The 18,710-nt window shown below is 50.8% G+C and overlaps 2 protein-coding genes across 7 annotated transcripts in view; both read right to left on the reverse strand.

Moving 5' to 3' along the window:
- Positions 1-8,409: 8,409 nt before the first annotated feature.
- On the reverse strand, positions 8,410-12,659 carry ZFP36L2 (ZFP36 ring finger protein like 2). Of its 2 annotated transcripts, XM_063078605.1 has the most exons (3): positions 12,288-12,659; positions 10,411-11,833; positions 8,410-10,032 (listed from the first exon to the last, which is right to left on the reverse strand). In XM_063078605.1, exons 1-2 carry the CDS (start codon positions 12,336-12,338, stop codon positions 10,412-10,414), a joined length of 1,473 nt encoding a protein of 490 aa, XP_062934675.1. In that variant the 5' UTR covers positions 12,339-12,659; the 3' UTR covers positions 8,410-10,032; position 10,411. The 2 variants fall into 2 exon arrangements, with proteins under 2 accessions (XP_062934675.1, XP_062934674.1); XM_063078604.1 differs by having other exon boundaries at positions 8,410-11,833; positions 12,288-12,658.
- A 3,891-nt stretch (positions 12,660-16,550) lies between these two features.
- The window catches only part of THADA (THADA armadillo repeat containing), a 340,163-nt gene continuing 338,003 nt past the window's right edge, over positions 16,551-18,710 (reverse strand). For all 5 annotated transcript variants that reach the window (XM_063078394.1, XM_063078393.1, XM_063078395.1 and 2 more), the window contains 2 exons: positions 18,089-18,258; positions 16,551-17,045 (listed from right to left, as the gene is read on the reverse strand). In XM_063078394.1, the coding sequence (XP_062934464.1) occupies positions 16,683-17,045; positions 18,089-18,258 (533 nt within the window). In that variant the 3' untranslated portion in view covers positions 16,551-16,682. The remainder of the gene's footprint in view (positions 17,046-18,088; positions 18,259-18,710) is intronic.

Below are 18,710 nucleotides of genomic sequence, written 5' to 3' on the forward strand. Positions count from 1 at the left end.
AACACTCGAAATGTAGCTAGTGTGACTGAGGGAATGAGTTTTAAATTTTGTTCACTTTAATTTAAATAGGGGTTGGCCGGTTAGCTCAGTTGGTTGAAGTGCAACCTTAGAACACGAAAGTCATGGGTTCGGATCCCCTTACTGGTTTTGATCCCCATACTGCCAGCTGCCCCAAAAAACCAAACAGAAAAATTAAATAGCCATATGTGGGAGTTAGGTGGGGGCAGACCACGGGGCCTTCCTGACCCCCTCAGATTGGGTGCCTACTGGTTAGATGTGAAAAAGAAAAAACCAAAACAGCAATAACAAACTGTTATATCGCACTTGCTATACGCCAGGTTCTGTTGTGGCCACATGGGTAGTGATAACCTTGTGAAATAGGCCCCTGGGTTTCCTAGATGAGGAATCCAGGCACAGAGAGCATGAGCAGCTTGTCCATGGTCTCCCAGCCGCTGGCAGCAGAGCTAGCCTCTGAACGCTGGCAGCTTCCTCAGTGGGACCCTGAGCTAGGCGCTCTCCTGACACTTCACACACGGTAGCATATTTTGACCCTCAAGGGGGCTTGGTGTCGTAGGAACTACATCATTTTCCCCATTTTGTAGATGAGAAAACTGAAGCTCAGAGATTTGCTCAGGGTTACACAGGTAGGGATGGCAGCAGGGTGGGATTCAAACCTAGTCCTGTGGGAGCCCCTGCATGTAACCCCTGCATGACCAGGCCCCTACACCGTGGTGGCGATGCCTGCCCAAGCCCTCTCCTGCCCCACCCTTGCAGCAGCTCTGGACTCACTGTGGTTTGTAAGCTCCTGCCCGTCCACCCTACATATTGTCTGGGCCCTGCCAGAGAAGCCCTTTGGACTGGCCATGCTGACTCAAGAGCCCTCTGGGCACGGCTCACACTCAGGGAGGACAGTGTCCCGGGTTGTTTCTTTTCCTAGAGCTCATGCAGAAACCCAGAAATTGGGAAGTCTCCACTGGGGTGCTCCAACTCTCTCTGAGCCTCAGTAGCAGGTACAAAGGCCCTGAGACAGAGCAAGCCCAGAGCTAAGGACCAGCAAAGTGGGCAATGTGGTTGGGCCGAGGGAAGAGGAAGCCAATTCAGAAAGGTGGAGGTGGGGGGGCTTGTAGGTCTTGCTTGTTAAGATTTTGAATTTTATTCTGAGTGAGGATTTTGAGCAGAAGAAGGACTCGAACGAATTCTGTTTTACACGCCCAGGCGCTGGCTGGTTAGCTCACTTGGTAAGAGTGTAGTGCTGATAACACCAAGGTCAAGGGTTTGGATTCCCTCACTGGCCAGCTGCCAAAATAAATAAATAAATAAAATTGGGAAAAAATTTTTTTAAAAAGCACAGAGCAGGTAGGACACAGTCTACTTTGGAATGAAATTCTGGAAGGTTTCTCAGAGGATGGCGCTTTCCAGACAGGCGGGAGTTAGGCAGGTGGACATGTCTCAGGAGGGCAGCCTGGGGTGACTGAGGGAGCGAGGGCTGAGATTCCTTTGGATTCGGCCTCGGCCATTTCCTCGCTGCCTGGCCTCAGGCATGCAGCAACTCCTCTGAGCTCAGTCTCCTCGTCTTTGAAATGGGAATAGTAACAGCACCTGAGTCTTGGGTTGGTCTAAGGACCGTCATTAACATATGTAAAGCTTTAGTTTATAATTGGAGCTCCATATATAGTAGCCATTAGAATTTTCAAGGCTTTCCGAATAGGAGACCTGTGGGCATGGGGTTGGGGCAGGGAAGCGGAAGGTGATGAAGGATTCTAGTGACATCACAGCAGCCAGTAGGTCCATGTTGAACGCTGACCACCTCTAGGCACTGGGCAGGGCAGTCTGCCTGTGTTCGTGTTTCTTAGTCTTTATAACAACATCATCATCGTCGCTTAACCCACTTTTCAAATGAAGAAACTGAGGCTCAAAGAGGCTGAGAACTGTGCTCCAGGCTGCTCCATGAGTAATTGGCAGCAGTTGGGGCGCACCCCACCATTTGACTCCACACTCTCAGTTCCCTCCACTTGTGGTAACCTTCTGGGCTCTGGGGCGAGAGGTCTAAATGAGTCCCCCTCCCAAGGGTGTTTGCATTGCAGGGGAGGGTGAAGGCAATTTTTTTAAATTGAAAAAGTTAGTTTAAAACATTTAACTAAAATGTAGAAAAATTCACAGGGTAATATAAGAAAACAACAGGGTAGAAATGATTGAGCCAAATATGTGATGCTCTAATAGGGGAATTGGTGGGGGACAGGGAACAGATTAAAGATATCTTGGGGGCCAAGCCCACTGCCCCAGTGCCGTCCTGTACCACTCTGCCCTGCTCTTCACCCCCAGGCACCCTAGCCTTTTTTCCTTCCCTTCCTGGAACCATGCCCACCCCCAACCCCCTTCCACCACCAGGGCCTTTGCACGAGCTGCTTCTTTGCCTGGAAAGCTCTTTCACTGATACTTTGCCCTTCTTATTTCTTCAGGGACTTGCTGGACCCTTGGTGAGGTTGGTCCCCCTGACAGAGGCTCCCTTAGTACCCTGTCCTTCCCCTTTATAGCCCAGATTTCAGCTATGAGTATAGCTGAAAAAAATTGAGATATAATTTGTGTACCATAAAATTAACCAAATTAAAGTGTACAAATGTACAGATTTTTGTACAAGGTTATATAACCATCACCCACCATCTAATTCCAGAACATTTTCATCAACTCAAAAAGAAACCCTGTATCCATCAGCAGTCATTCCCCATCCTTCCCACCCTCCAGCCCCTGGCAACTGCTAATCTACTTTTTGTCTGTATGGATTTGCCTATTCCAGATGCTTCATATAAATGGAATCATACCATATGTGGTCTTTTGTGTCTGGCTTCCTTCACCTAGAATAATGCTTGCAAGATTCGTCCTCGTAGCATATGTTAATACTTCATTACTCTTTATGACTGAATAATATTCCATTACATTGACCAACCACATTTTGTTTATCCATTCATCTGTTGATGGACATTTGGGTTGTTTTCCCTTTTTGGCTATTGTGAACAAGTATACAAATTTTTTAAGTGGACATCATGGAGCATGAATCAGGTGGAAGAGGGAAGACAGACGTTAATAAAATAATTATAAGAATCAACATATCATTTGACAACAAAAAAATCTGCTCTGACCAGGTCAGTCAAATTACAGTGCCTTGGGAGATATGGGGTAAGTCAGTAGTCACGTCCACCTGTCCTGGAAAATGTTATCATAAGACAATTTTTACTTTGAAGCAGACATGATGGCACCAGAAAGTCATAAAATAACCTAGAATGCTTCTTGCAACACTTACCCTAGATCTCGGCATGTAGGATGTAACCTAGTAACAATCCCGAACCTACATGTAGTGTACAACCAATAGAAAAACTGATGAAGTGATTAGGTGGGACTGTCCCCTCTCTCTCCCTCCTTTGATTCTTTCCCTTTCTTGTGATTATAAAATGCTAATAAGCTCCATTGACTCTCTTTGTAGTGTATTTCTCAGGGTGACTTGACCTATGCAGTTCCCCAGTTGTAGTCATCATATTGGCTCAATAAATCCTATACTTTCTATGTTTGGCCTCAGTTTCTTTCAGGTCAACAAACTTTGAAAACAGTATGGTGGTTCCTCAAAAAGTTAAACATAGAATTACCACATGACCCAGAAATGCAGTTCACCCAAGAACGTGTTCACACGATGCTGATGGCAACATTATCCAACAATAGGCAAAAGGTGGAAACAAACTGTGGTATATCCATACAATGGAATACTATTCAGTCATAAAAAGGAATGCAGTGCTGATTCATGCTACAGCATGGGTGAACCTTGAAAACATTATGCACACTCCCTGAAGGCAGGGATGACAGTCTGTCAGCTCACCTCTCTTACCCCAGTGCAGGCATTTACTAGACAATCTAGTACTATCTGTGAGATGAATGTAAGGTCTTGAGCCAGACCCAACATCCCACCCCTCTGCTGTCTGGGCTGAATCCAGGGACATTGAAGGGGGATCTGCCAGCAAGTCTGAATTACACAGTGCTGGCTCTCAGCAAAACGTGCCTCTGCCCTGCAGTATCTCTGACTTCCATCTGTATAACGCGGCCTGTGATGTCTGTCAAGTCCCACCCATCTCTGGGCTCTGACACTGGTCTGGGCATACTGGAGGTGCTCAATAAAGTCCTGGCACATCAGCCTGACGGGACATGCAGTCTCAACAGTAGCCAGGCCAGGGAGAGGCAACCAGGTAGCAGAGGATCACATGACCACATACCTCAGCCAAGTTCCTCTCCCCGTCTGTTCAGGTTATTAGTGGTGCAGGGGAAACAGACAGCAGGTTTCCAATTACCCTGCAGCCCCTTCTCAAGTGGTCCAGGGCTCGCCTGCAAGCAGTCACCATGGGGGCCAAGGTGGGATTTAGTAAGACAAGGCCCTGGGCTTGCATTTCAAAGGCTTGGGACCCCTGTCCTCATAAAACTGGGCCTGAGCTCAGTGGAGGGGACATAGGCCGCCCCACAGCCAGGCCCGGCCTCCTGCAGAGGGGTCACTGGGAATTCTGTGTTTCATCAAATATTACTGGGCCACGAAGTTTTATTTGAAAATAATTTTAATTAGCCGGAAACTAGGAGTTTAATAAATGGAAAACAGAGAACTTTCCAAGGCCACAGCTGGGAAACACTCACTTTTTAAAATATTCCGCCTGGCTTCCCAGGCCTGCTAAGCACCCTGACAAGGGCCCAATTGCCAGAGGAATCCACAAGGAAAACAAAGCTTATTTTTAGAGAAATATTTTAAACTTCGTTTCAGCGAGCTCAGGAGTTTTCTTGTCTGTCTGGAGTCCTTAACATCATTCCTTCTATTCAGAGCTGCCTCTCACCCCAAAGGGCACAAGAGCTCCTATCTGACAAGAGCTATTTCTGCCCAGATGAAAATAAAAGTCCCCCCCCCCCCCCCACGAATTGTTTCTAAAAATGTCCCTGCAGATAGTGCAAATGAGGCCTGTCCTTGGCAGTTGTGCCCAGCAATGAAGGTGGGTCTGGGGTCCCTGCAGGCCTGGAGGCCCATTGGCCACCCTCCCCCTAGCCCTGTTCACCACCCTGCAGGAATGCAGGAAGCAGGTGACGGCCTGGCCGTCACTTCCGGGTTTTGAAAATAGTTTTTAAACTTGAAAGCAGCCTACTAGAAGGACTGCTTTTCCTCTGTAGGTGTTGGTAACACCCACACAAACACCACCCCCCCACACCGCACAGACACCTCCAGACCCAAACACACAGCAACACCTACAGCTCCTCACACCCCACACAGCAACACACACCCAAACCCACACCAACACTTATACACACACACACCCCCCCTACCCAGACACAAGCCCCACATGACAGGCACAACACACACCCACATCCAAACACACAGCGACACCCACAGACCCTCACACCCTACAGACACACATACCCCACACACATCAACGTCCATGTACAGAAGCACACAGACCCACACACTTATACTCCCCTACAGCAACACGACACAGACCCCCGAACCCCTCCTACACACAGAGCAATACCCACCAACACTTGCACACACACATGCAGACAAGGACACAGATACACACACAAGCACACCTCCCACACAGGCACAGCCCCAGACCTCCCTCTAGAGACACACCCTTACACACACACACTGCTGCACTTTCAAAGTCTAGCAAAAGCCGTCGGGAGAGGTCGAGGTCGGGAGGACCCGCCCAGTCAGGGCTGGGCCCTGAAGGTGTTGCGGCTCCCTGCTGCCCCGCGCCCACCTCCTCCCCGCAGGGTTCGGCCCGGGAACGGCTGTCCCACCACCAGGCCTGTTCCCCCCCCACCCCACCCCCCACCCTCCACTTGGCCTTGCCCGCAGCACAGGACTGGAACTGCGCTAGATGGCTACAGCTCGACACGTCGCCCAGGAGTATGAAAAAAAACACTTAAACAGGGTAACAGCAATGGAGTGGCTACGGGCCCCTGATGGCAGGTAAGCCTGACCAGCCTCAACCCAGCAGCTGCTCCACTAACTCGCAAGGCCCAGGAAGGGACAGAGACCCGGTTTCCGGTTTCAAGAACACTTGGTGAGAGTCACATCCGCCCTCACTTGTAACCACAGCAAAACTGAAGGACAGACAGTGCCTGGGGCCGGTTCCCTTCCAAGGCTCAATGCTCTCTAGCGAGCTTCCTCCCTGCACACGTGCACCCTGGGGTTTTTCTGAGACCCCCCAGGCAGGTTTTAACGCTGATGCTAGCATCCCAGTGCGGGGCCAGACCAGGCAGCCTGCTTGTGCTTCCTGCACGGGGCCACCAGGCCTGGCTCTGTCATTCAGGTTCCTGAGCCACTGCAGGGCTCACAGTCCTCCATCTGTATCCATGGGCCGGTGCAGAGCTTTTGCCTTCTCAATAGTTTTTTTTTTTGTGTGTGTGTGTGTGTGTGTTTTTCCGCTTTTACACACCCAGCAGTAGGTTCAGACAGCGTTAAGGGGTGGAAAATAAGCACCTGCACACATCCTTTCTCTGAAATAATTTAGAAGGTGGCACACACTAATTGGCCTGCTTAAAAAAATACATTAGTCTTCAAACAGCCAGTGGAAATGCCACTATGAAGACATTTTCACAGCTGACTGTGAAAACATTGTCTGGAGTGTACTCAGTGGAACCAGTCAGTTTTAGTTCTGTTTCCCAGTCTGTGAGAGGAATTCTGGTTTGTCCTTCCTTGCAATTTTTACTTTTATTTCCTCAATTTACAAGAAAACTTTCCAAAGGATGATCAAGTAGAGTTTTGTTTGCCGTTAATTCCAGCCGCTGCAGAAAGACAATGACCATTGATCTGTGGCAAGAGGAAATTTCTGAATGATCCCCCATAGCCTTCCACGCTCCACTGGGTCTAAAATACAAAACTTCAGATCCTAGCAGTTGGGCTTGCAAAGGAACCAATTTTAAAAAATGATTGTGGCTTACCCCGTAAAGAAGTCTAACATTCCAGCTGATCAAAAGTTCTTGTTTAGAAAAATAAGTTTTGGAATGAAGTGGAAGCAAAGCCTTTGAAATGCAGCTTGGCCTAAATAGCAGCACATTTTAGACTTTTCCTCCCCACTGCACATTCTTTATGGTGTAGAGGCCAGGGAGCCGGCAGGGTCTTCGGCCTGCCCAGCCCTGCTTGGCCTTGGGCTCCTCCTCCCCCGCCGCTGAAGCCTTTAGCCAGGGAGCCGGCATCTGGGAGAACTTTGAAACTGTTCCCCATCCCCTTTGGCAGCGCACGCCAAGCACCAAAAACGCTCCAGTTAACACCAGCGCAATCATCGTTAACGTGAAACAGCTGCCCGAGGCCTGGCGCATCCACCAGACTGCCCCCCACCCTTGAGGCTCAGCTGTGAGTCACAGGAGACCCCCCCCCCCCCCCCAACACAGGGCCAGCGAGAGGGGAAGCGAGCATTGGCTGATAGAGCCCAGCTGTTGCAGATAAGAAAGCAAACTATTGCTAAATCTCTTACCTACTTAGGAAAAAGCGTCTGAACTCTGCGTGTGTTGGGGGTGGGGGGGAGGAAAAAACATGATTTACGAATCTGATTTTAAGTTTTTAAAGTGATAGCTTTAAAGTGAGTAGAGAAAAAAAGTCACCATAGTAACATTTTGCTCAACTGAGAATCAGCAGGTAAATCAATGCAGTCTTTTTTTTTTTCTTCCTTTTTTTCTAGAGACCTGGGTTGAATTTGCTTTCTCGGCCACTTAAAATGGTCTAAAGCAGACACTAATTCGTTTTGCATAAACAACTTGTATGTACTCATTCCCAGGAAGTTGTCTTTGTAAACACCACCCAGATATAAGTTTAGCCTGTTTAATCTTCCTTCCCTTCCCCTCCTTTCTGAACAAGGACAGAACCAGGCTTTCCAAAGTCCAGGCAAAACCCCCATTCTCTAGCCCAGGAAATGCCTGGCCTAACCTCCCACCTTCAGCTCAGCACTCCAAGGAAGGCCCTGCAGGGCACAAGCTCACAGAAAGATCCTCTTCCCCTTCCCCACCCCAAGCAGTTGTTTCCTGAGCATCCCAGCAAGGGAAAAAAAATAAAAAAATTGGACCTTCAGCTGCTACTGCAGCCACATGATCCACTTGGTGACTCACAGGCGGGCCATGCCCCTTCAGGCCTCCCTGCCAGGCCCTGCCACCAGCTAGTCAGCCAACACTGGGATGCATCTTATTACCAAAGGGAACAGCTAACTAATGCCCGTGACAGTCCAAATAGCTTGTCATAAAAATACATACAGGTACAAATGGATGCAGGCTCTTCTGAACTCCAGCTCTCCCAGTCCTTACCCCGCCCCCCACCAAGACCTGGGCGATGCCTAACAAGGCCATGGAAGCTAGAAAGCTAGACATTCTTGTTTAAAGAAAAACCAAATTATACATTAATACCTTTTTTCCCAAAACTTTTATTGGGGGAAAACTACAAAACATTTACAGTACAATGTTTACAGTCACAATTTGTAGTGAACTGATTCCCCAAAGTATATTACAACTCAAGTTGACATGACTTATCTTGTTACATTCAAAAACCTACTTCTGTCAAAGTAGTCCAGAGTACATACATAGTGCTCCAACTGTACCTACGTACGAACAAACTAAAGCTACTGCTCATTCATCCGCTGTCCAGGAAAGCTTGGGAGACATTCCTGCCTTTCTACATGGAAAAAAAATAGTACAAGTTTCAAAATTTTCTGTAATTAAACAAGGCATATTCATGTACTACATACCATCTCAGCGTTAAGAGGTGGCCTCTTCACTTTATATCTATATAAAAAAAAGTGGTAAAAATCTTTTCCTTTTGTGCAGTTGAACCCATCCTACATTCAAATTCTCTCAAGCACTAATAAACAAAATACTTATTTGGTTGAGGAAGAGTTAAGGCAAGTTCGGGCCCTTCCAAAGGCACTGTGAGATTACCCCCATTATTGCTACATGTCTTTATACTCAAGAGTATGTCACAGTAGAACTGGTGGAATAAGCAAACAAAAAACATTTTTTGCTAGTTTATAAAGTTGTTACTAGAAAAGTATGCCACATTTAAGTCTGATTGCAAAGTATGTGGTCATTCTTTTTTTTCTTTAAAGTTGGATGGGCTACAACCATTATACATTCTAAGAAAACTCATAAGATGTTTCTCAAACTACTTCCACAGCATCAGATAGATTTCTGTAAAGAAATCATGCAATCTTTCAAAATTTACGTAAACAAGGAAAGAAATTAATGAAATAAATATTACATACAATCTCTTAAATTAAGATTTTTGTTTTACTCATTTACAATAAAATAACCAAGTGAAGTTACAAAAGGCATATATTACTGTGAAAAGAACATACACTCCACATTTTGCCGATTAATAATGGCAATCATAATTTAACATAATAAAAGAATATATATCTATTGCTTTCCATCATACTTGATAAATACAGTATGAACAAAATTTTCAATGTATACTTTTCACAAGATAATAAATAAGTTAAATAGTTTTTTTCATATTGAGTTGTGGTGCAGTGGTGCGAATCAACTCAAAACAGCTAAAAATTCAGCAGTTATTCCCCAACAATTACAAACTAAGCTTTGCCCAAGGCTTCCAGAGAGAGCAGACAAAATGGTTCTAAACTAAACATCCACTAAGTGGTGGCAATGAAACCAGTAACCAGTAGGAAACTTGGAATGCAAGGGTTTGTTTTCCTCCCCCCCCCCCCCCCGGACATATCTAACTTAAAAAAAAAAAAACAACAAAAAATCCCCATGGAGCTGAGGGCTACTATCAAGGCATATTCTTGGCAAAATATTGGATTCTAAAAGCTTATAGGTTTAGAGCAAGGTGGTGGCTGGCTGGCTGGCTTGTTTACACCGGTCTGAGGCAAACGACAATCAGGAACTTCTTTCAAGATAAGAGTTCCCACATCTGGACTGTAACTAATGCTTTTCAAGTGAAGAGATGGAATGGTGGTTGGTAGCTGCTGGTGCTGGGTTGATTTTTCCTGAAGTCCCAAACTCATCGGAGACCTAAAAAAGTTTTAAGGGTTTGGTATTTTGTTCTATTTGCATCACAACTACCCTGTTGTGAATATTTTGTTCATCAATACAAAAAGTTCGTTGGCTTTTTTTTTTTTTTTTTTGCTCAACAAGAACGAAACTTCGTAATAATAATAAAAATAATAAAAAAAAAGACCAAAAAACCCCCAAGAGGAAACCGAAAAGGGAGGGGTGGGGCCCCTCCCGGCACAGAGTTCGAGTCCAAGTGCTCGGTCGGGCCTGCAGTCTGCCTGTGGCCTCTGTCACCCCCACCCCCGTGCCCCAGCAGGGGCGAAATGGCGAGGGACGCCCCCCAACACCCCCAGAGCGGCCTTCCCTTCCTCCTCCTCCTCGCTGGCGCCCTCTTGCCTCAGTCGTCGGAGATGGAGAGGCGGCTGAAGATGGGCAGGCGGCGGCCAGGGTCGAGGCTGGGGGACTCGGAGCCGCTGAGACTGCCAGAGCTCAGGGAACCGCTCAGGTAGCTGTCGCGGTCCGACAGCGAGTCCGGGGGGCTGGGGGGCGCGTCGAACACAGGCGACTCGGACAGGCGGCGCGGCAGCTGGAAGCTGAAGGGCGGCGAGGGCGGCGCGGTGGCGCTGGCGGGGAGGGGCGCGTTGGGCGGCGCCGGGGGGTGCGCAGGGGGCGCCAGGCCCTGCTGCTGCTGCTGCTGGCTGCGGTAGTAGGCGGCGGCCACCGCGGCGAAGTTGTGGGTCTGGATGGCGAGCGGCGTGATGAGGCTGCTCAGCTCCGGGCCGAAGGCGAAGGCGTTGTTGGCGCACGAGGCCGACGAGCAGGCTGCGCACGGGGCCCCGGGCGCCAGCAGGTCCTCGGCGCCGCCCGTGCCGTAGAGCAGCGCGGCCGCCGCCGCGGAGGCGCAGCACGTCGGAGCGCCCGAGGGCGTGGAGGCCGCCGAGGCCGAGGAGCAGGAGGAGGCAGACGAGGAGCAAGACGAGGCCGACGAGCAGGAGGGCGGCGGCGGCGTGCGCGACGTGGGGCTGTCGAGCAGCAGCGGCGACTCGAGGCTCCCCGGGGGCTGGTGGTGGCCCGACGGGAAGCCCGAGAAGCTGAGGCTGTGGTGCAGCTTGGGCCGCGGCTCCCGAGGGAAGCCCAGGTGCAGCGCGTCGCGCGCGTTAAAGGTGCGCAGGTCCCCGGAGGCGGCCCCCGACGGGGCGGGCCGCCGCTCGTCCGCGTTGTGGATGAAGTGGCAGCGCGGCCCGTAGGGGCAGAAACCGATGGTGTGGAAAGTGCGGCACAGCTCCGTCTTGTACTTGGGGTGCCGTGTCAGGCTGCGCAGCTCGTGGAAGCCGTGCGCGAACTGGCACTTCTCGCCGTACTTGCACGTGCCGCTCTCCTCGAAGGGCCGGCACAGCTCAGTTTTGTAGCGCGTGGAGTTGATCTGGGAGCCGCCGCCCCCCTTCTGCTGCTGCTGCAGGTGCAGGAGGTGCTGGCTGCGCTCGCCGTTCTCGCTGAACGAGCGGTCCCGGAATTTATTCTCCTTGTTGAGCAGAGCCGTGCCGCCGCCGCCCCCCGACGGCTCCTTGAGAGTGCCGTAGGAGGCCGGGCCGCCAGCCGCCGCGGTGCCGCAGCTGCTGCCGTTAGCGGCACCCGGGAACTTGGGCGAGCAGCTGCCGGGGCTGGGCGCGGGGTGGGCGAGCGCGTGCAGGTTGCTGGCCGAGTGCCGTCGGAGGAAGCCCGGCGCGAAGCCCGAGCTGGGCGCGGCGGCCACGGGCGTCCCCACCGCCTTCTTGTCCAGCATGTTGTTCAGATTGAGGTTGGCCAGGGATTTCTCCGTCTGCCAAAGGGAGAGGAGCGGGGAAGGGATGAAAAACGGAAGGGGAGGGAAGAGCTGGGGCGAGCTGTAGACAGTAACTCCCAGTCTTCCGATTTTCCCCCTCTTTTTGCGAATTTCGACTTGGCCGCCATCCTCCACCCATACAGGAGCAAAAGAAACATGTGATCCTCAGCCCGTGGGCCGCCGGGGTGGGCGGCGCAAAATCCGGGAAGCCCCGGGCAGCGTGGCCGTGGTCGGCTCCGGAGGAACTGCACGGCCACAGCGGCTCCCTCCCCAGCGCCTTCTCCCCGCCCGCACGGCGCGAGCTCACACTACTGCAAACTCCCGGATTTTTCTCGGCCCGAAAAGTCAAGGTGGGGAGGGGGTCTCCCAAAAACCGAGGACAGAGGCAAAGTCTGAGAACGCGAAGGGCTTCTGCTTGCTCGCCTCCCTCCCTCCCTACTGCCCTGCGTACCTTGCACAAGAAGTCGATATCGTAGAAGGCGGACAGAAGTGTGGTCGACATGTTTCTAGATCCTGTAATGGTCGGAGCTACAGGCGGGGAGGACGGGAGGAACCCTCGGGGCGGCGCGGCCGGGCTCGAGCCACGACGAGTAACGGGCAAGGGGCGGGGAGCGCCGGAAAGTTTGCTGGGTAGGGGGCGAGAGAAGAGGGAGAGGGAAGCAGCGTGGACTGGGTGGAGGGTGGCGCGGAGTGAGGAGTGGGGGGAGAGGAGAGGGAAGCGAAGAGCGCTGCTCCGCGCCCCGGGGTGCCCGGCCCGCCCCCCCGCGCGGAGCCGACGGCAGCTCGCGGACTGCTGGAACTCGGCAACCCGCGAGCGCGCGCCCTATATACAGCCCGGGAGCGCGGCAGCGGCAGGGCGGGCGCGCCGGGGGAGGGGACAGAACACTGACCCCGCCGGGGTCTCCAGGCAACGCCGCCCGCCGGCTCGCGGACGTCAGGCGCCTTCCAGGCCTCCCATTGGCCGCCGCCAATTTTTTTTTTTTACCTTGGGGGAGGGGGTGGGAGGCCTCGGGGCGGGGCAGGCTGCCGGGGCGCCCGGGGCGGTGTGGAGAGCTTGGCACAGTTGGGTGCTGCTGGGTGGCGGCGGGAAGATACAGCTTCCCTCCTCGGGAGCTGCAGTGTTGGGAAGCCCCAGCAAGTTTAACGTTGCCGGGGTTCTGCAGCTCTGGACGTGTTTTTCCCCGCCCGATCCTGCTAGGCGGATTTGCAGAACTTCTATCTTCCACCTTCGGTTTTGTACTGGGCGCGGGAATTGCAAAATGCAAAAATACTGCAACCGTTCGCGCTGCCCGGCCGGTTTGCAAAGGGTGCTCTGGCCGGCGAGCTGGGGCTCAGGGCCTGAGTCCCCTAGGTGGAGGCTCCGGCCCGACTGCACGTGGAGGGGCGGTGGGGGCGGGGCGGCAGCGGCCACGCGGGCGGCTGCTGCGGCAGTCTTGCCCGGAGGAGCCCGGGCCCGTTTCTCCGCCCCCCTCCCTGCCCAGGCTCAGTAAACAGGGCTTGAGCGCCGGGGCTTGCCGGGTAGGGCTGAGTGTCTGAGGACAAGGCGCTGGCTTTGCTAATCACATCACAAGACCTTGAGCCAGGGCCAAAGGCACAGAATGGCGCGGGGCGTCCCGGGTGGGGGAGCCGACTTGGAAGACGGGAGGAAAGGCCGGGAGAGTTCTGGAGGCATGGAGGCGACTTCCCGCCACCCCTTCCGTTTGCTGGCCGGCCCTCCCGGGGTTTGGGGTACAGCTGCCAGTTGAGGCTCCCCTCGCGGCGCAGCCTTGGCCTATCCCGCTCTCCAAGGCCCCTCCCTTCCTGGCCAGGGGGAGCGCCGCGCCCCGCCTTAGCTCGGTGCGGGCTGCGGGATCCGGCTGAGGCCGACCCGCGGCCCAGGAGGGGCACCAGGACGCGGACGGTGGGCAGGCCCCTCTCGGTTCCCTTCTCTCGCCAGCCCCACACCCCAACGGCTTGCGCTGGGAAACGCGCTTTGCCAATTGGCACCCCGCCCCCGTCTGGGTACGGGGCAGACACCCCCACCTAGCGCCCAGTGAGGCTAAAGCCGCTGACAGCCCCACTCAGGCCGATTTGGAATCTAGTGCAGGACACTTCTCACTCCGCTTCTACACAGGCTGCCAAAAAGCTGGAGCCGGGGGCCCACGATTTGGCCCATCTGGCAGCCCAGGCCGCAGTTGGGCCTGAGCTGGAAGGTCCAGGACCCGCCAGGGAAGGAAGCTACTTGACCCACACCTCGTTCCCAAACTGATCTTCCTTTCACTGTCTCCTTGCACGCAGTTCCATCCTGGAACGGAATAGGAAGGCCTGTCACTCAGGGAACTGAGTCCAGCCTGAATTTCTCACTGCCCTATGTCCCTCACTGCCCAGGGAGGTAGAGGTCAGGGTAGGGCTGAGAGGACTTGAGGATCATAAATGCAGGGCTGGAGCTCAGCATTATAAGTCATGTGGTTTTTGGCAAATCACATAATCTCTTTGGTACTTGGATTTCCTTGTAAAACTAAGATAAAATTCTTGCTTTACTCATCTCTCACCTTTGTCAAGGAGCAAATGAAATATCTGTGAAGGTGTTTAAAAGATAAACCAGTACAAACTATCGTTATGTATTAAAACAAATTGACAAAGCATGAAAATGGAGAGAGCCAGGCCTCTGGGCTACAGCCAGATGGATGGAGGTCTGCAGCAGCATGAGTGCAGAGCCATAGAGGTACCCAAATCTTGGATGCTAGTGCTCATAGTCAAAGGTAGGCAGTGACCTCAGGATAGGAACCCTCACTCTTACCACCCACCCCGCACTGGGCCCTAAACAGGGCTGGGCAACTGTAGCTGAAACTGCTTTGTTCTTTGTTGAAATGACCCTAAACACAAGAGTTTGAAGGTGGCCTTGAGAGTAGGGTTTTCCAAGTTTCCCCTGGAAATGCATCAGGCAAGTGTGACATGGCCATTTTCCTAGCCCTTGCTATTAGGTTAGTAACACGATTTCAGATTCAAAAGCAGTGGAAACAGCTGTCCCTCCTGTCCTCCCATGCTGGCCAGAGCCAGCGAAGATCAAAATCTGGGGTAATTCCCAGTCAACAGTGATGAGAACAGCCACTTTGCAGTCTTGGTGGAAGGATTCTGGAGAGAACATGTAAACATGTTATGGTACGTGCTTTGGTACAGAGTACCTGGTAGTGTAAAATATTTTTATTATTATGTAACTGCTTTCATTTTGTTTTAAATGAAGAAAAAAGGAGGATGGCCCTTTTCTAATGCATTGGGCTTTGTTGGGCCAGTTTCATAATTATTCCACCATGGTTATCACCACATTACACCACTAAGTCCCTGACTTCTCACCAGCTAGAAGCTAGAACAAAAAAGAAGTGTTAGGCTGACAAACTTCCATTAGGTGTGGGCTACCCAGATGCCTAACTAGGTAATTCAGGATCACAGAAACCTCGCTTGGGGCTGAATGGTTGCAAAGCCACCCAGGTAATTTCTTGTTCTCTTTAGTAAAACTTTGGATACTGAGTGAACTTCTCTCCTGCCTCTTCCTACAGAGCCCTTTCTCTATACTTCCAGTACAGCTGTGTTTTTAGTGTTAGGAGGCTTTCTCTCAAAGAGAGACAAATTACACTGGAAATTATCAGCTTTTCTGCAGTAGGAAGTGATCATATCAAACTCTCTTCTCTAACCTGCTCCTTTAGATCTTCAAACATCAGTAAAATAATTCTAAGTGACCACTCACCTGAGAAGTAATTAAAAATATTTACAGACCCTAAATGCTGGTACAAGTTTATATACTATAACTGAAATGGCTTTTTCAGATAACTAGGATCAAAAATGAATGCGAATGAGGCTACAACCCACTCAAGCTATGAGTTGCAAGATAACTGTGGCTAACACTTATTCTGAAGTTATAAATATAATTGTAAACTAACGAAGAAACAGGACCAGCAGCAAAATGTATGCAAGAGTGCCACCTGCTGGGTGTCTGAGGAAAAGGGCTGGGCTGGGATGGAAAAGCAGAAAGGGATAACTTCATTGGCATCTTAAATGAGAATATTTCTATTATTGCCACCAAGCAAGTGATAGTAAACGTGTAGATGTCAAATAAATCATTTATTCTGGCTCTCCCCTTTCCCCAGGTTTCTTCTAACAGGCAAGAGAATATGATTTTACTGGGTGGCAAAATTAGGTTTCCTAGCACTAGCATAAATTCTTTTTTAGAGGATAAGGGGAGCGCTCAATGCCTCTTTTAATTTAGGATGGAATGTGTAAGTCACTGGGGGACTTTTACACATGCAGACAATGAAAACAAAATTATCTGTATGAGGTTGATCCTTAATTCTCCCAGGATCCAACATGTGGAACATATTTGTGCTTTACTAAAATGTAATAAAATTTAGAAATCTGACCAAATGGGCTGTTTGCCAACTATCCTAGCCCCTACATACAACCAGAAAAAGCAGGGGGGATCATGTGTATTAAAACCCAATTCTGTGTAGTCAATTCACAGAAAATGCAGAATGGCTATGGCTGGACATTAGGTCCTGGGGGACAAAAAGGGCTATTTCAGGCCTGCAGGTGGCCTGCACCTGGGAACAGAGTAAATATTCAACATGGTAGCCTCACTTCCTACAGTAGCTGCAATAAACTAGTCTGCCTTGAGTGAGTAAACTGAGGAAAAATTCCTCTGCAAGAGTGACAGATTAGACTCACAAAAACAGGAGAGATATGAAGGGGAAAATTTTTTTAAATTTATGTTCAACATGTTTCCTGCAGATTTAGTGGAGGAATAATTCACTCACCCCTGCCCCAGCCCCCCAAATCTTCTATCTTCAACATGCTGTTTCTGTTCTTGGAATAGTTAACTGGTTTCTGCAAGAGAATCCGAAGCACTGAGAACTAGGGTGTCTTCTCCTTCTTTTCCTTCCAAAAAGGCTAGCAGCCTCAAACAAGCCAAAATCCTTTCCTCCTGGATGCGTAGTCTTGTGAACTCCACTGTCTTCAAAAACTCAGCGGCTGGTGGAAGCTCTCTGAAGAGCTGAGAAAGGAGGTGGCACTGCTTTGACACAGTCTTTTGAATGTGACAGAGCCTCTCAGGGCTGGGGTGACGCCAGCCGGATTTGGAGAGGAGATGGAAGAGGTGCTTGCAGAGGTATTTCACGAAGATCAGAGTCTCAGCCCAAAAGTTGACTTCTGCTTTTTCAAACAGGTAGTCTTCTTCCACCTAAATCAAATGAAAAAGCCAAAAGTCAGTCTTACAGGGAATGTTGACAAGTCCCAGTCTAGACCAAGCACAGCCCTGCCAGATACAAAAGAGGTGTGTCCCCTCCCCCACCTGACAGAAGGCCCACTTTCGCCTGTCAACACCCATGTACACACACCACTTGCAGCCTTGAAGGTCACCTTCTATTTTCACTCCTTGTACTTCTCCACCAGAGAGGAATTTTCCCCCCAGACTTAACATGCCCTTTGATAAAGATGTGTTTGTTGCTCAAAGCCAAGATACTTTGGGGGGCCTGATGCTGAAAAGGGGACCTACACCAGCGAGTGGGCCCTAGACCTTAAGGTGCATCTAGAAATCACAGAGAAGGGAGGAAGGAAAATCTCAGCAGCAAAGAGCAAAGATTACCAAACAAAAGACACTAGTTTCTGTGTATGAGACCAACTTTCTATAATGCTGGTGATTGTCAAGGTCATTTTATCACAGACACTATCATGTCTCCAAATTTCCCATAAACAGGATGCTTTCTGAACTCTTCGCCTGCTGGGGGTGCCAAGAAGTCCAGCTGAGTCAGACACTGGTGGCAATGAGTTTCAGTTCTCAGGATGCTTTTGCTGCTTGGCTTGGTCCTCAGTTTCCCTATGTGCCCTCCCTGGAGGGGGCTAATATTTTTTCCAAGGAACAAGTTCCCTGGAAGGCCCCTAATTGTTGGGAAATGCTTTACCCTCAGACCTAACTGTGGGGAGCTAATAAGCATTCTCCATACTTTCCACACACTGTGCAAGGATCTTCTTTCAAAGTTCTCTTTCCTCCGACTGATCTGAAGGCTTGCCATTGGAACCCCAAAAGTCAGCATGACAGCATCCCCAGTGCCCACAGTGGCTCACAGCAGGCAACTTTCCTAATCAGTTCCTGTTCTGTATCTAAGCATCCAGAAGCACACTTTCAGCAGGCACATTAAGCCCAATTAGGCTTGTAAGTGCTACATCCTGTGGGTTTAGGACACTCCAACCCTGCCTCCCACTGCCCTAAGACCCTGGGATTACCTGATGCATGGTCTCCACACTGACCACAAGGTCCTCACCCTCTCCCAACAGCCATCCCAGCAGGACGGGCAGTGCAGGGGCCAGCTGGTCCCACTGCTGGAGCAGGTCACACAGGACAGCCAGGGCCAGAGCTAGAGCAATGGAGGCATCCACCTGGCAGAAGGCAAATTCTGCAGAGGAAGGAGAGAGGTGAGCAATGAATGTAGTGCTCTCTAGGGACATGAAGGGCCTCAGGTAAAATCACTGTTACCAGCCAGGCAGGGAGGCTGGTGGGTTGGGCTCACTGAAGGCCATTAATCCCCTCTGAGTCCTGCTGTCTACCCAGCTAGAATGAGTCATAGGCCTGAACCCCACTGTCTCCAGTCAGTCTGTCCCCCTATCCCCATATGGATAGAAGTAGCCCCATCTGCAGGTCTAGACAGCATCTCCCCTCAACCCCTCAAATGGAACTGGAAGGATCAGGAAAGCTTCCTCGCCCAGTGTCTCCCTGGCAGGCCTGCCACAAAGCCCAGATTCTACTGGCTTGCTCCTTCCTCAGAAAGCAAGTCCTTTTGAGTACATAACACATTGTTTCTAACATTTTAGAGCACAGCAGCAGTACACTTTCCCTTAAAGGGCCAGA

This window comes from Cynocephalus volans, chromosome 14, assembly GCF_027409185.1.
Source record: "Cynocephalus volans isolate mCynVol1 chromosome 14, mCynVol1.pri, whole genome shotgun sequence".
Classification (NCBI taxonomy): domain Eukaryota; kingdom Metazoa; phylum Chordata; class Mammalia; order Dermoptera; family Cynocephalidae; genus Cynocephalus; species Cynocephalus volans.